The 16,011-nt window shown below is 36.2% G+C and overlaps 1 protein-coding gene across 1 annotated transcript in view; it reads left to right on the top strand.

Annotated features, from left to right (window-relative positions):
• The window catches only part of ATP6V1H (ATPase H+ transporting V1 subunit H), a 106,299-nt gene that overhangs the window by 43,690 nt on the left and 46,598 nt on the right, over positions 1-16,011 (top strand). Inside the window, exon 8 of the mRNA XM_021708774.1 lies at positions 555-747. Coding sequence (XP_021564449.1) covers positions 555-747 — 193 coding nt within the window. The remainder of the gene's footprint in view (positions 1-554; positions 748-16,011) is intronic.

Below are 16,011 nucleotides of genomic sequence, written 5' to 3' on the forward strand. Positions count from 1 at the left end.
ACTTCTTTCATTACCATGGAGCTTTCCTAGTTTCCTTATTGGTAAAGTAAGAGATCAAACTGAAGCCTCCGAGTCCTTTTTCTGACTTAAAAATTAAATGATTGGCTGTGTGAAATTTGAACTCATCACAGGTTTCCTCCAAATTCACCCTCCCTTTTTTTTAAAGTTTCTTGTATCTTAAAGCCATCAGCGGACCCATTGGTTGCCCAGACTCAAGACCTCGTTCTGACTTTTGATTCTGCTGTGTGTCAGATCCCTTCTCCTATTCCCTCTTCCATATTGCAAGTCTTTGTTCTCTTTCTCATTGCTTCCACCCAGCAAGTGCTCCTGCTTCCTGAGGTCTTGTGACTTTTGGAGAGAGGTTAAATGGAACTGTGCCGGAAATGGCCTTCTGTGGGTAGCAATCCAGCTGCTTATTATTGCTAGCAGAAAAGAAACTGAGGAAATAATTAAGAAAGGCTTATTCCATTCGTGCAAAAAGAGAATAATTGCTTATTTCTTCTATCTTGTTGTGCTGTTTTACTAAATGTTTTCTCAATGTGTTTTGTTTTCAGCATCATGGGAGTTTTGAGTAACAAGTGTGGTTTTCAACTGCAATATCAAATGATCTTTTCAATATGGCTCCTGGCATTCAGTCCTCAAATGTGTGAACACCTGCGGCGCTATAATATCATTCCAGTTCTGTCCGATATTCTTCAAGAATCTGTCAAAGAGAAAGTAACAAGAATCATTCTTGCTGCATTTCGTGTAAGTGTTTTGAATTTGGGGGTGTGTGTATGTGTGTGAGAGACACTTTTCACGGTACGGTATATTTGAGTTTTTAGCAGGTGGGAAAAAGCTTCTTGTTCTCCATGTACTTGTGAAATTATAGAGTCTTGATGAACATATCATTAATTTGTGCTTATGGTAGTGGGACAGATGGAAGGAAACTATCAAAATGAATGACTTTGTGAGCTCTGGAATACCTATAGGGAAATGCAGCTGGACTATGTCCAGGTGGGGGACGTCCTTTATGCCTGGATTGCATTCCAAGTGACTGATATTGAAGGAGTTTTTCTCTTAAGGAGCCCATATTTTAGTATGGAGTTGTGTTTCAGATTCTGGATCTAGTGACAAGCAGTGTATTTCTAAAGTAGCTATAAAGATCTATAATTTTTAAAATCAGTAACGTTATTCTATTAGGATGTTAGAGTTTTCTCAGTTGTCTAAGTCAGCTTTCTTTTTTGAATAGATAAGGGAGTTGAGGACAAGAGAGAACCTCTCTAGAATCTGAGTCCTAGGTTGCCAGGCATCTGTAATAGAGAAATAAAGTGTTGTTAATTGTTTACCCAGAGCCAATGTAGCTACTAGAATAATTGTCTATTGGTAATTGTGTTGATCATTGGAGGATTTAGACAGGCTTCTGAGGAATGACTTGGTTGAAGTGATATCTCTTAAGAATGCTACTCAATAATAATAGTAGTAGATATATGCCATATTGTGCTTATTCTGTGCCACACATTGTTCTTTGGGCTTCCCGTTTAATTCATTTTATGCTCATCAGGAGCCCTACAACATAGCTATTATTGTTTTATTGTTAGCATATAGATATCATATGCTCATATCATATCATATAGATATCATATATTGTATTAGTGTTGGTCTTTACAAATAGCCATACTGAGGCAAAGAGGTCACCTTGCTAGTAGGTGGCAAGCATGCAAATCCAGGATACTGTTTAGGAAACTGAGTGCTTTTAATCATTATTTGTTCTTATGCTTTCTTTGAAAAACCAACAAGTCAAAAATAAAAAGTGGTACAAACATATTGCAAAAATTTAAATAATATAGACATCACATTTGTCAAATATAGTTACTAATATCTTTCAGATGCTTCCAAGCACATTGAGATAAATATATAAATAGGTATATAATTTTATTTAAGAATAAAATGGCATCATACTATAAATACTGTTCTGTAACTTTATTCTTAATAATATGTAGTGAATATGTTTTCGTATCTGGACATACTGATGTTCAACATTCTTTCTAATGGCTATTTTCCACTGTGTTGCTGTAGAGCTATTTGTTTGACCAGCACTCTGATGATGGGCGTGTGGGGTGTTTCCAGTTTCTTCTACATATGTTTGCCCACTTTGATGGATATTTCTTTTAGACATATGCTTTTTTATATTTTTGATAGGTAATACCAAATCACCTTTCAAAAATGTACAAATTTATTATTTGATCAACTGTATATTGGGAGTGCATGGTTTTCTACTCACTAGCATTGAATGTTATCTTTTAATTTGTACAAAATCTTAGGTGAAAAATGAAATTATTGTTTTAAATTTGCATTCTGTTAATAATTAATGAGGCTGAACATCTTTTAATGTTTTAATTGCCCATTTATATTCTTTCTCTTATTGCTTATTCATAGCATTTGTCACCTTTTAAATTTTAAAATTTGATGTGTAGGAACTCTTTTCTAGATGTCTGCAGATAATAGCAACAGCTAGTGTTTATTGAGAGTTTATTCTGTGTCAGGCATTTTTCTAATTGCTTTAAATGTGTTACATTTAATAGTCCCAGGAACTCCATTTAAGGGTCATTAGGCAAAGAGAGGTTAAATAATTTGCCAAAATAACTAGAAAATGGCAGAGTAGGGATTTAAACTCAGACAGAATGACTCATGCTTTTAACCATCATGCTAACTTGACTTTGGTGCCGAGAATAATAATTATTATACTTTATTGAGCGCTTTTTATGCATTGCGTTATTTAATCTTTATGATTACTCAGTGGGTTCTGTTATTATTTTTGTTTCATAGCTAAGGAAACCAAGACTTGGAGATTAATTCCTCGGTAGGTGACAGGATTGGAATTTCAGTGAGATCGGTCAGGCTCCAAAGCTGTCCTCTTAATCACTCTGCCATCTCCTTTTTTTTCTTGTCTCAGTGCATTTTCTCAGGAACCTTAAGACTGGCATTACAAGGGGAGAAATTCTTGTAAAGGAAAACCAAAGCTAATGTGAGAGGTGAAGATCCCTTTGTGTGAAATACCAGCTGACAGTGTTAAACTCTGTGTGTTTCCTAGCTGGCTAACCAAGGTTGAGTGAGTGAGTGATGTCATGGAGAAGCGGCATTCAGGAGCTTCTGGGAGGGAGTGGAAAGTGGAATCAGAGTATAGCCTGTGGGTAGGAGAAATGCTGATCAGCTGTTGACCAGATGTTGTCCCAGGCATTCGATTTGCTTTTGGTTATCTTCATTTATGAAAAGCAACACTCTTTTTCATGTAAAATTGTTCCATGGCCCTTAAAGAAGTTTACTCTTAAGAAAAACAGGGAATGTGATGCCTCCTTGCTTCTCTCCCTCACCCTGGTGGCTCTACCATTTGTGTTTCTCCCAAACTCTGTCTCCCTGAATCGTCCAGGTAGATTTCAGTGTAGTTCAGATAAAGGGATAATCAGTTCTTAAATCAGAAGAGGTCATATTAGTGAGGCTTTACTCTGGAGTATTTTAGTCTTTAAACTGAATACGTTTTCTTTATTTAAATATTTCATTATACATATTCTTATTTGTTTAGTAATGGTGAAAAATCTCAGAAATAGAATCTTTTGCCAGTCTCTCCCAGTTCACAAAAAAGTTTTGAGTTCCTTTTATGTGCCAGGTGCTATGCTAATTATTAGGAAACACAGATGACCAAGACAGAGCTGGACAGTGAATGTTTAGTGGAGAGCGACTATGTAAATAAGTAATGTCAGTGTAATACAGTGATAGGTAATGTATAAGAGGAAAAGTAGTATAAAAGAAGTGGAGGGCTGGCCGGGCACGGTGGTTCAAGCCTATAATCCCAGCACTTTGGGAGGCCGAGGCGAGAGGATTCCCTAAGCCCGTGGGTTCGAGACCAGCCCGGGCAACTTGGCGAGACCTCGTCTCTACAAAAAATCAAAAACTAGCTGGGCGTGGTAGCGTGCACCTGTAGTTCCGGCTACTTGGAAGGTCGAGGCTGTGGTGACCGGGAGTGTGCCACTGCCCTCCAGTCTGGACGACAGAGTGAGACTCCAACTCGGAAGAAAAAAAAAAAAGAAGTGGAGGGTAAGAGGAAGGGGTTTTAGGAGAAGCTTCAGAGAAGAGAGGGCCTTATTTATTTATTTTTTTGTAGAGACAGAGTCTCACTATGTTGCCCAGGCTGGTCTTGAACTCCTGGGCTCAATCAATCCTCTCTCCTTGGCTTCCCAAAGTACTGGAATTATAGGCATGAGCTACTGCAGCCAGATGGCTTTTGAAGGATGATTAGTTATTTTGGAAGTTCAGAGATGGAGAGAGGGTGATAAATGTTTACGATTGAAGAAAGAACCTTCTGGAATAGTCAGTAATTTGTTCTTGTAGTATTTATTACTCTTCCTCCCCACTTCAGTGAATTCTGAGAGAGTAAATGAGGCACGTAAGTCTGGCTCTTGAAGATACAATCCTGGTATTTGTGGCCGTTTACTTTCTACAGGTATAGACTTGCTCTGTAAATGGAGCTTTTGCTTCTACAGTTCAAGGCCTCGAGCCAGTGGGGCCAGCACCGATACTTCAGTCATTCTGGCTTTCGACTGACCTTAACTTGTTTTCACACTCATGGGACATCACCCACCAAAGTGTAGTATATTCAAATAACATTCTTTGTCAGATCTACTTTTGCCACTTTATTGTGTACTTTACCTCCTCTGAGGGCGTATGAAATAACTGACTTCTCTTTGACATTTTTTTTTTTTTTGAGTTGGAGTCTCACTCCGTCGCCCAGACTGGAGTGCAGTGGCCGCTTCCGGCCACCGCAGTCTCGACCTGCCGGGCTCCGGCGATCCTTCCGCCTCCGCCTTCCAAGCAGCTGGAACTACAGGTGCGCGCTACCACGACCGGCTGATTTTGGATTTATTGTAGAGATGAGGTCTCGCCAAGTTGCCCAGGCGGGTCTCGAACCCGCGGGCTCAGACAATCCACTCACCTCAGCCTCCCAAAGGCATGGGATTACAGGCTGAGCCACCAAGCCCGGCGACGTTTATTTTAAGGCAAGTTTTTGCCCTGTCATCCAGTGTGGAATGCAGTGGCACAATCATGCCTCGCTGCAGCCTTGAGTTCCTGGGCTCAAATGATCCTACTGCCTCAGTCTCCCAAATAGCTAGGGCTATAGGCATGTGTCACCATGCCCAGTTAATTTTTGACAATTATTTTTATTAACAGTGAGCGTCTCTATATGTTGCCCAGGCTTGCTGAGATTATAAGTGTGAGCCACTGTGCCTGGCCTGATTCCTCTTTTAAATTTATTCACTGTGGCCAAATATGTATTGCATCTTTTCAGCTCAGTATATTTATTCTTTGAGGACTTAAAGCTCTTTCTGTTCTATTTGTCTTTGTTTTGCATTTCTTCTCACCTTTTCTTGTGTTTTTTCCTACTATAGTCACAGGAGCCTTTATTTTACTAAAATCTCATATTCTTAATTATCTACCATTAAAAAAATAGAACTACTTTGATTTTTTATCTATTTATAAAAATAATATAGCCATATGGTTAAAAAGAGACAATAGAAAACTATTAAGAAGCTACTGTAAATTACCCACCCTCTCACTCCAAGATATGGGGCCCTCTTGACATTTTAAAACCTGCAGTTTGTAATCTCGGTTCCCTTGCTATACAAAGCTTCATCTCTGGATGAGTTGCAGTGGGCATGGAATAGCCGAAGGATTTGTGTGGATCATAATTGGCATTGACTATTGCAGAGGGTGTGTGTACTCAAGTTGATAGTGAGTGTGCCCAGCTTGTACAGTGGAAGGCACGTTTGCTGGGCTCTTGGGCTGGCCTCCGGGCCTTTGGCTAGCTGCTTACCCTTTCTATGCTTCAACTTCAACTTTTTCGTGGGTCCAAGGAGAGTAATATAGCATCTCTACTGAGTTCATCACTGAACTTTATCGATGCTCATATGATAATGCCCTGTGAAAAATAAGTGTTTACTAAATGAACTATTGGCACTTAGTAGACCCTTAATAAATATTTGTAATTGTATAAGAGCCTGAACAAAAATATTTAAGGAAAAAGTAGAAAGCATTTTATAGGAGTAATGTAGTGGTATTGAGTTTACTAATATTTTTATTGATTTCTTGACAGTTAAATTCCTTTAAACTTTTGGCTACGTTGTTTGGTTCTCTTATTTTAAACTGTGATAATATTCTCCATCGAATATCTATTTGCTTGAAGCTATTGCTGCATTGAAAATCAATGTACCTCAAAGTCTTCTCCATCTAGTTTTCACTGTTGTTGAGATTACTAATATATTAGAGGTTTTCAAAAAATAGTACACTTTAGCCGGGCTCAGTGGCTCAGCTTGTAATCCCGCGCCTTTGGGAGGCTGAGGTGAGTGATTGCCTGAGCCCGCGGGTTCGAGACCCACCTGGGCAGGCGAGACCTCATCTCTACAATAAATCAAAAAATCGGCTGGGCGTGGTAGCGCATGCCTATAATTCTGGCTACTTGGAAGGCTGAGGCGGAAGGATCGCCGGAGCCCAGCAGGTCGAGGCTGCGGTGGCCGGGAGCGGCCACTGCACTCCAGTCTGGGTGACGGAGTGAGACTCCAACTCAAAAAAATAGTACACTTAAAAAATCACCTAAAGCAAGACTAGAGGAAGAGAGTTCTTATTTTTTATTAGTGCATGGACTTTTATCTAAATTGAAAGCTGTTTATAAATTTGGTATTGAAATACCTTTTCAGAAAATAAGATGTATTTTGTAATTGCTAAACTGTTAGGAAAGATATCCATCCTTGACTCAATGTCTTTGCAGTTAGGCTATCCTAGAAAGATGGATTATTCTCATTATTTTTAAGTTGAGGTCTCACTGTGTCATCCGGACTCTGGAACACAGTAGCACTATCATGGTTCCCTACAGCCTTGACCTCCAGGGCTCAGGTGTTCCTTCTGTCTCAGCTTTCTGAGTAGCGGGGACTACAGGTGTGTGCCACTATGTCTGACTAATTAATTAATTAATTAATTTTTAAGAGAGGCGGTCTTGCTATGTTGCCTGTGCTGGTCTTCAACTCCTGAGCTCAAGCAGTCCTCGCACCTCGGCTTCCCAGAGTGCTGGGATTACAGGTGTGAAGCACTATGCCTGGCCAAAATATGGATTATTATTGTTTTTATTTTTCTAAGTAACAGGTTCCTCAGTAATAAACATGGAAGTAAATAGTACTGTTCTTCAGTTTCTAGCTACCTGCTATTTTCTATATGCTAGTTGTATATTTCTGGAAATTAAAATATCTATTTTTTATAATGTTGAAGGTTGTAAAAATCTATTATTTCTTGTTATAGGCATTTGGTAATTTGTTAGCAAAATAGTTTATTTATTTAAAGTAAAATAGAGGGGTGGAAAAGAGCTGCAATAGAAGTCAGGGTCTTATTTGAGCTGTTTTGTTGTTTCAAAGAATATATCTATTCCCTTGTATCTTTTCACCTCAGTTTCAAGAAACTACATGACTTTTAAAAGTATTATTTAGATAATATTTTCAGTGCTATGATTTTCTAGGAGGAAAATCGGATACTTGTATTTATAGTAGTGAGTTCAGACTTAGTCTAAAACCCAGCGTGATCTACTTTAATCATTATATATGGCAGCTATTCTATCTGAGCTTCCTACAAACTCTACTTAGCTTTTTGTCCCCACTGAATTCTTCCTCATTTTCATTATTTTTCAGTTTGGATCATTGTTATGTAAAATTAAAAGGTAGTGGAATCAGATCTCTCTTAATATTGTAAAATTATAAAGACAAGAGTTAGTTGATGCTAGTTGAATTTTACCTTTATGTTCTTCCCTAACCTTTTCTCGCACGCCCTCCCTTTTCTTCCTTCCTTTCTTTGTCTCACAGATTATTTACTCAACTATCCGTCGGTACATCAGATGGTTATTGAAGACCAAATATGTGCAAGGCAGTGTGTTACTGAGGCATGATGTTGAATAAGACAGAATGCCTTTTCTCAGGGCCTTTGCATTTTGTTTAAATTTGTGTCTGATGGAGTGACTTGATGAAGTCACCTTTACAGTATACAAAGTTCAAAAAGTCACAAAAAGTGTAGAGCCAGCCTGAGATTCTTAGTTTTTATTTTGATCTGATTTGGAAGCTCTCTGGATTAATTATCTTATAGGAATTTGAGAAGGAAAGTAATGCATTTTTTTCCTGATTTTTCTTTCAGTGTGGTGCAGTAGAAAGACCTGGAGTAGATAGACCTAGGTGTGAATTATAGTGCTTGATTGTTTAGTGTTGGGACAGCATTTTGAACTTTCAGAGTTAGTTTCTTTATTGGTGAAAGGTGATAGGTAATACTTAACTCGCTTCAAGGTTGGGTAAGGAATCAATGAAATAACAGGTGAAGTGCCTGCAATAGTAATATACAATATGTATTTATTTCCCTGCCTTTTCTTTCCATAACGTAATAGGGTAATAGCAGTTTGCCTCTTTAATCTCTTATCTCTGTAAATTTGATTCCTTAAAATAGACCCATTCCGCTGGCAGAAATATTATTTTTTTGACTAATATTGGTTGACTTTTTTCAATTGTTCACAAATCTCTATAAACTTTAAAAAATATTTTGCTGGTGAGATTATTTGAAGATGGTCTAGTCATGTATTTTCCCCCCATATCCTGAATCTCAAATGGAAATATTTTTGGTGAAGGCTTTAGGAAGCTTGCTGAGCTGCTGTAGGCTGAGTAAGTCTAGCAGCTGCTAATTACTATTTTTTCCATTTGCCTGGATGAATTTTATTTTTGAAAATGTCAGTCTCACTTATTCATAGTAGGTGCCAAACTCCAGGTCTCTGCAAATATTACTGCTGTTGGTTAAATTGATTTGTCAATCTTTAGGTCCTAAAATAAATTAAAATGTTTGGGGACTGTGACTGAGAAAGACATTGAAGAGCATCTTTATTGACTAGAGTTTACATCTGTTGTGCATTTGATTTCTCGTTTTGGCATTACTTAGTCAAGAGCCTACTTTGAATGTCAGATACTAGAGTCAATTGTGTTTTCACAGCTGTATGACTTTCATTAGAAAGGCTTAAGAAGAATTACCACCAAGTTGAGTTCTTTTCATTAGATATGCTTAATTCACATCTACACACAAATACTCACCAGACATAGACATGCACACGAACACACATACATCTTCCTCTGCAGGCCATTCAAAGCCATTAACCTTTTCTGTAAGCATAACTCTAGTCTGAAGTGTATTGGGTTGTTTTGCCCACTGCTTTGGCGTGGAAGTATTGCTATGAAGAAATTTTATTCTCAAGTCTATTCCTTATTCCCCATTTCAGGAATTCTGCTTCTGCCTCTTTGATTAACCTCTGTCTTGCTTATCAGATACCAGGTTTGGATGAGGTCTAGCAAGACTCAGAAATTTTAAATTTTGAGGTGAGTCCTTCAATGCAGTGCTTTTAAAAATGTGGTTTGCATGATCAGTGCAGTGCAGTGAACTGTTTGTTAGCAGTCTACAGTGCGTAAGTACAGAAAGTGAAAGTGAGTATTTACAAATTTATAGGAATTTGACAGAATAATAGTGTCTATTGAATTTTATAATATAAAATTTGAGCTTGTATTTTGCATGTCTTTTGACATTCATTCCTATTATGTTTTATAAAAGTACTTGTTCATGACTAATTGAAAATGAAAAACAGGCAAAACCAGTCTTTACCACAAATGATTTTTGAGGTACTGCTTTGACAAATATTTTACAAGGCCAGCAGTGCAGTTTTGGTGATGGGGAGACCTGATTTGTCACGTGATTCCACCTTATTCTTAGTGAAGTCAAGATCCCTCTGCACCATTAATTCGTCAAAGGCTGAGATGATACTTACACTGAAATGACCACTTTTGATTTTGTTTGGGTGAAGATACCATTTAGTGTTAGAGAAAGAATAATGTATTCAAAGAATACGCTGCTGCCAGATTATATAGCTTGTTTCTGGCAAATTCAGTTTTTAAAGTTTTTCCATAATCCTTTATTCCTTCTTTTTATTCTTTACAAAGACATGGAGCAATAAAATGAGAACAAGTTTTTAAGGAGAAGGTTTAATGATTTATTTGACAGGGTTAAAGAACAAAGGAGAATCAAAGGTGATTAAGCTTTGAGGTGTCATGATCTTGGATGGGTCTTGGTTATGTATAGTAGGTGCCAAACTCCGGGTCTCTGCAAATATTACTGCTGTTGGTTAAATTGATTTGCCAGTCTTTAGTTCCTAAAATAAATTAGAACGTTTTGGGACCGAGAAAGACATTGTAGAGCATCTTTGTTGTCTAGAGTTTGCATCTGTTTTGCATTTGATTTCTCATTTGTTGTACATTTGATTTCTCATTTATGGTATTTAGGAGAATACCGTAGGGCTATTCTATACTAGTTGAAACCATTAGTTATGATAATATCTTAAATATGAAGTTGAATTCTCTGGGTCACAAACATAGTGAAATTAGTAAAAAAGTAAAATAAAATAAAACTATAGGGACAAAAGTGCTTTGGTATTATTTTAAAATTAGAAGAGAGGATAATAGACAAAGTAACTGGAAAAGAACAGGAAATTTAATAGAAACACGCAAAATCTCACCAAAGAGGAAGAGAAGAGTTTCATAAAGGGAGAAGTTATCAGACTTAGGCCTACCAGTAGTTTAAGGACTCAGAAAAGAGTTCATCTGGAAAGAAATCATAGGTGTCCTCTGAGAGAATTGCTTGTGGGCGTAGTCATAGCAGGACCTCCTCAGTTGCTTAAGTTTCTAACTTCCCCAGAACTCTTAAGGAAGGAGCAAAAAGTATTTTGTGATATCTGGTTTGATTCTTTCTATAGCCTAGGATCTCACATTTTAGTAAAGGAGGCAAGCATGTAAAAAATATGAATATGAAAAATATTAATGTATTATGGTGATTTCTTTTTTGACCTATGAATTATGTAGAAATGCATTGGTAGCCCTTTGTATTTGCATGTCCCCTCTGAGGGGATATCATAAATCTAGGGAACCACTCAAACGTCCCCTCTCAGTAAAGAAATTGCTGGTGATTATATAGGACAAACTTATGCAAGCGCAAATTTTTCAAAAATGTATGTTTCCTTGAAGTTTACCATTCACATTGCACGAAAAAACAAAGATGGGGAATATATTCTGAGATACACGTAAAAAAAAAAAAATCAGCTGGCGTCATGTAGAAAGAGAACGTATGAGGTGCTTTCCCAGTGGTGCCCACACTTCTTTGTAACAGAAGGTCGCCATAAAGAGTGTTTGCATAAGAAAGGCAGCTGTGGGCGTACCCTTTGTATCATGTGGTGTAATTTGAAAAGATGATGAGCGAGTTACTATAGCCTTAAAAGAAAGAAACTTTCTAAATTAAAGGCAGATGGTATTGAAGTATCGAGTGGCACAGATAGAATATCTATCTGCACTGAATCGGAAAAGTAAAAATGGAAAAGTAAAATTCTTTTGATACGTTTCATTTAGTGATTTCATAGTTTACAATGAGAAATTTTGTATCCATTTATTTAGTTCGCAGAACAATGGCAAAACAAAAAGACAAAAGCGAGAGTTATAAGCAGCAACAAAAATGAGTTAGATTTATACTTTTATACAGATAAGTTGGAAAAAATAAACATTGATGTGGAAGAAAATTATAGCAGTGATAGTGATACCATCCCGCCAGGAAGAAAATGGGCAAATGTAATAGAATGTGGTAGTGATGAAAATGTTAGTAGTTTTGAAGAAGCAGAAGACAAAGAATCAAGTGAAGAATGGAAAGATGTTCCAGAAAGAGACAATCTTCCAGCGGGAATAAATTTTGTTGTGTATAAACAACAGGGCCACAAATAGCAAGTAATATAAAAGAGCCAGCTGACTATTTTACTCTGCATTTTACAAATGAGTTAGTAGATAGTGTAATAAAAGAACCAAATCATTATGCGGATGAAAAAATAAGGAAAAAGCAGCTATCACACAAACTGATTTGGCATAAATGGCATGATGTTTGATAGACAGGAATTTTTAGCTTTTATCACAGTTATCCTAAATATGGAAATAATTCAAGTACCAAATTTGCCAAAGTACTGGTCAACTGCTTTCAATAGTAAAATACTCTTCTTTTCAAAAACATTCAGTAGAGAAAGGTTTATGCAAATCTTCTAGATACTTCATTTAAGACACCTATGTCGAGTGATGGGATGATCAAAACTTGTATTCAGAAGGCCAATAATTATTTGAAATGCATTGATTCAAAATTTTGCCAGTATTTCATATCAGATCAAGCAATTTGTGCTAATGAATCCATTATTAAATTTAAAGGGAGAATATTATTTATAACATACAATCCAAATAAGCCTACCATATGGAGTGTATGCATTTATGCACTAGCTGATTTAAAAACAGGGTATCTTTTTTCAGTACTTCCCTACTATGGCAGCATAACATCTGAAAACATCATTCGACTGGATCTTCCAGTAAGCACCAGAATTCCATTACATTTATATAAAAAGTTGTTGGAAAAAGTTCCCAATGTCGCAGGATACCACATTTTTACTGACAGGTATTAACACTAGTGTTGTCCTAGTAGAACAGCTACTAAAGACGAAGTGTCATCTTACTGTTACAAAGTCAACCAAAAGGTAATACCAGCACAAATCAAAAAGCCAAAGTTTTTAATGACAACAACAACAATAAAATCCAGTAGCGTACAGGAAAAACAATCTTTCGCTTCTTGTGTGGAAGGACAAAAGGATTATTAAAATTCTCAGCACTTGGAATCATGGAGTGAAATCTACCACAAGGACGTTACATGCTGGAAATATTATGCCAGTCAAAAAACCTGAAACGATTCTAAAATATATTGCAAATATGAGCAGTGTGGATTGTGCAGATCAATATGCTTCTACATATCACTTTTTGTGAAAATTTTTTAAATGGTGGAGGTAATTACTCTTCTGGGACTAGGCATATGTGTTATTAATGCCTATGTATTGTACTGAGCTTCAAAAACATAAATGAATGAAAAATCTGTGTCCCATTTGAAATTTGTCAAGCTTCTGATCAGTCAGTGGTTTTTAGGAATCATGAGTGTTTCCTTCCACATCATTTTCAAGTGGCGTATTGGACAGTACATTACGTGTTATTAATGTAGGAGGAAGAAAGCAAGACTGCATGGTCTGCTTGAATAGAAAACACCAAGTGGTAGATGTCAGATTAATTGCTATTGCACAACATGTATCAATGAACCTCCAATGCATGTTGGTGTCTGTTTCACATGTTGCCACGTGTTAGAGAAGTGTACGATATAAAATTTTGATTTTTTTGTCTTAAGTTCCTCAATGTCCAAAATTCCATTATAAGCCAAATATTATTACAATAAAATAATTGATGTCAGCGCTATACTATTTAATATGAAGTGATTTGTTTTTCACTATTTCATTAAAAAGTGCTTTCAAGTTGCTGACAGGTGATCTTTGAGATGTCTCTGAGAGCAGTGGGTTAAATTTCCATTTAGAAATTAGAAACGTACTGTCCTTTAATTGAATTCCATTACAGTAGTAGAATGTATTTTATAAAAGTTCAATCCTTTGAAATTTGTGACTTGTTTTGTGCCTCATCTTATAGCCTGTCATGGTACACTCAAGCATGTGTGTTTTGCAGGTAATGTTCTATAAATGTCATTTAGGTCAGGGTGGTTAATAGTGTTGTTATTTGAAGCTCTGTTATTAAGCCATAACTTTTTTTATAACAAATACGATGCTGCATTTTCCTGATGAACTGACATTTGTATCATTGTGAAATGTCCTTCTTTATCACTAGCAGTGCTTGTTGTCTTGATGTCTATTTGAAATTATATGACACACCTGCTTTCTCATGCTTATGTATATCTTTTTACATCTTTTTAGTTTCAACCTATCAGTGTTGTTATATTTAAAGTTTGTCTCTTTTAGACAACATATTATTAGGTGTAGAATTTTATCTGTTTAAATAATCTCTACCCCTTAACTGGAGTGGTTAGTTCATTAGCATTTAAAGTAATTATTGTTATGGTTTGATTTAAGTTTACCATTTTATTATTTGCTTTCTGTTTACTCATCTGGTTTTTGTTCTTTTGTCTTCCATTTTTACCTTCTCTTGGGTTGATGGAATCCTTAAAAAATTTTCATTTTACTTAACATAATGATCTGTTGTTTTGTTGGTTGCTGCAAATGACAGGATTTTTTTTTTTTTTTTTTAATGAACAAATAATTTTTGGTTACCACAGGCCAAGAAGGGTAGTGGGGAGGAGGATATAAAATGAGGTTGATTGATGGGTACAAAAACATTGTAGATAAAAGAAATAAGACTAGTGTTTGATAAATCAGAAGAGTGACTATAGTAAACAATCTGTTGCATGTTTCAAAATAGCTAGAAGAGAATAAAGCTAGTGTTTCCAGCATAAAGAGAATGTAAATAAAGCTAGTGTTTCCAGCATAAAGAGAATGTAACTGGATAGTCCAGTTACCCTGATTTGTTCATGACACATTATATGAATGTATCAAAATAGCATATGTTCCTTGAAAATATGTACATCTATTATATACTAATAAAATATTAAAATTTTTATATTTAATTTTTTAAATGATTTCTTTTTGCAGTATTTTTCTTCTTAGAGGCCATTTTGGTGTCACAATGTACATCCTTAATTGTTTTCGTTATGCTTAAAGTTAATGTTATACTATCTTTTGCAAAATGTAAGAATTTGTGAGCTTTTATGCTTCAGTTGTCACTATTATATCAGCATATTATAAACTCTACAATACAGTGGTTTACCTTTTGCTGTAATCAGTTCTATATGAAAGGTAAGAGGGAAAAATAGTCTTTCATGTTTATCCAGCTACTTGGTGGTATCATTTTCAGTAGCAAACTACTGTAACCCATGGGTCAAATCTGGCCCAGCTGTTTTTGTAAATAAATCTTTATTGGATCACTGCTTTGCACGTTTGTTTATGCATTTGCTGTGGATGCTTCTGCACTATCATGGCAGGATTGTGTAGTTGTAACAGAGACCACACAGCTTAAAATACTTACTCTTGGACCTGTTGTAGAAAAAGTCTGCCAACCTCTACTTCAGCATATCTTCTAGTGCATATCGCTGGTAACTGATTATCTCAGTTTCATTATATAAAATGAATTTTATAAGCCTTTCTATGTATTTTTGTTTCCCTGTATATAATAGGTTGTCTTTCTCTGGCTACTTTCAGAATTTCCTCATATTTGCTTTTCTAAAGATTGACTATAATGTGTCTGACTTTAGAGTTGCTTGTTTGTACCCTTTCTAGTGTTTACTGAACTTACAGATTCGTAGATTTATGTCTTTTGTTAAAGTTGGCCATTATATCTTAAGATATTTTTTGGTACCTTTTACTTCTTCTTTCCTTCTGGGATTCTAATTACACTTAGAAGATCTTTTGATATTGCAGTACAAGTCACCGAGCCTTTGTTCATTTTTTTGAGGAGTGGGGGATGAGGGTTTTCTTTTCTGTCTCTGAAATTGAATGATTTCTATTGATCTGTCCTTATGGTCACTGATTCTTTTGTCAACTCCAGTCTACTTTTGAACTCATTAGTAAAATTTAAGATTTCAAATTATCTTATTTCTTGAATTTCGATTTGGAAATTTATATTGTCTGATTCTCTGCTGAACTCCCCCCCCCCAGGGGAGTTATAGTTATAGTTGGGGGGCATAGTTATAATGTTCACTTTAAATCTTTTTCTGAAAATTTCGATAGTGAATTCATCTCAGGGTTGGTCTTCCTTGATTTTCTCTTGAGTTTTTTTGTTCATATTTATTTCTTCATGTGCTTACTAATTTGGGAGTGTATTCTGAATGTTGTAAATGCTACATCTTAGAGACTCTGGTTTCTTTTATGTTCCTTTACAGAGCATTGAGTATTTTGGTTTAGCAGGCAGTTAACTTGCCTGGGCTCCACCTCTAAGCTTTGTCTTCCTGTGGTGAACAGCAGCT

Source organism: Carlito syrichta, unplaced genomic scaffold (assembly GCF_000164805.1).
Source record: "Carlito syrichta isolate Samal-C Ts95f unplaced genomic scaffold, Tarsius_syrichta-2.0.1 Scaffold147202, whole genome shotgun sequence".
Taxonomy (NCBI): domain Eukaryota; kingdom Metazoa; phylum Chordata; class Mammalia; order Primates; family Tarsiidae; genus Carlito; species Carlito syrichta.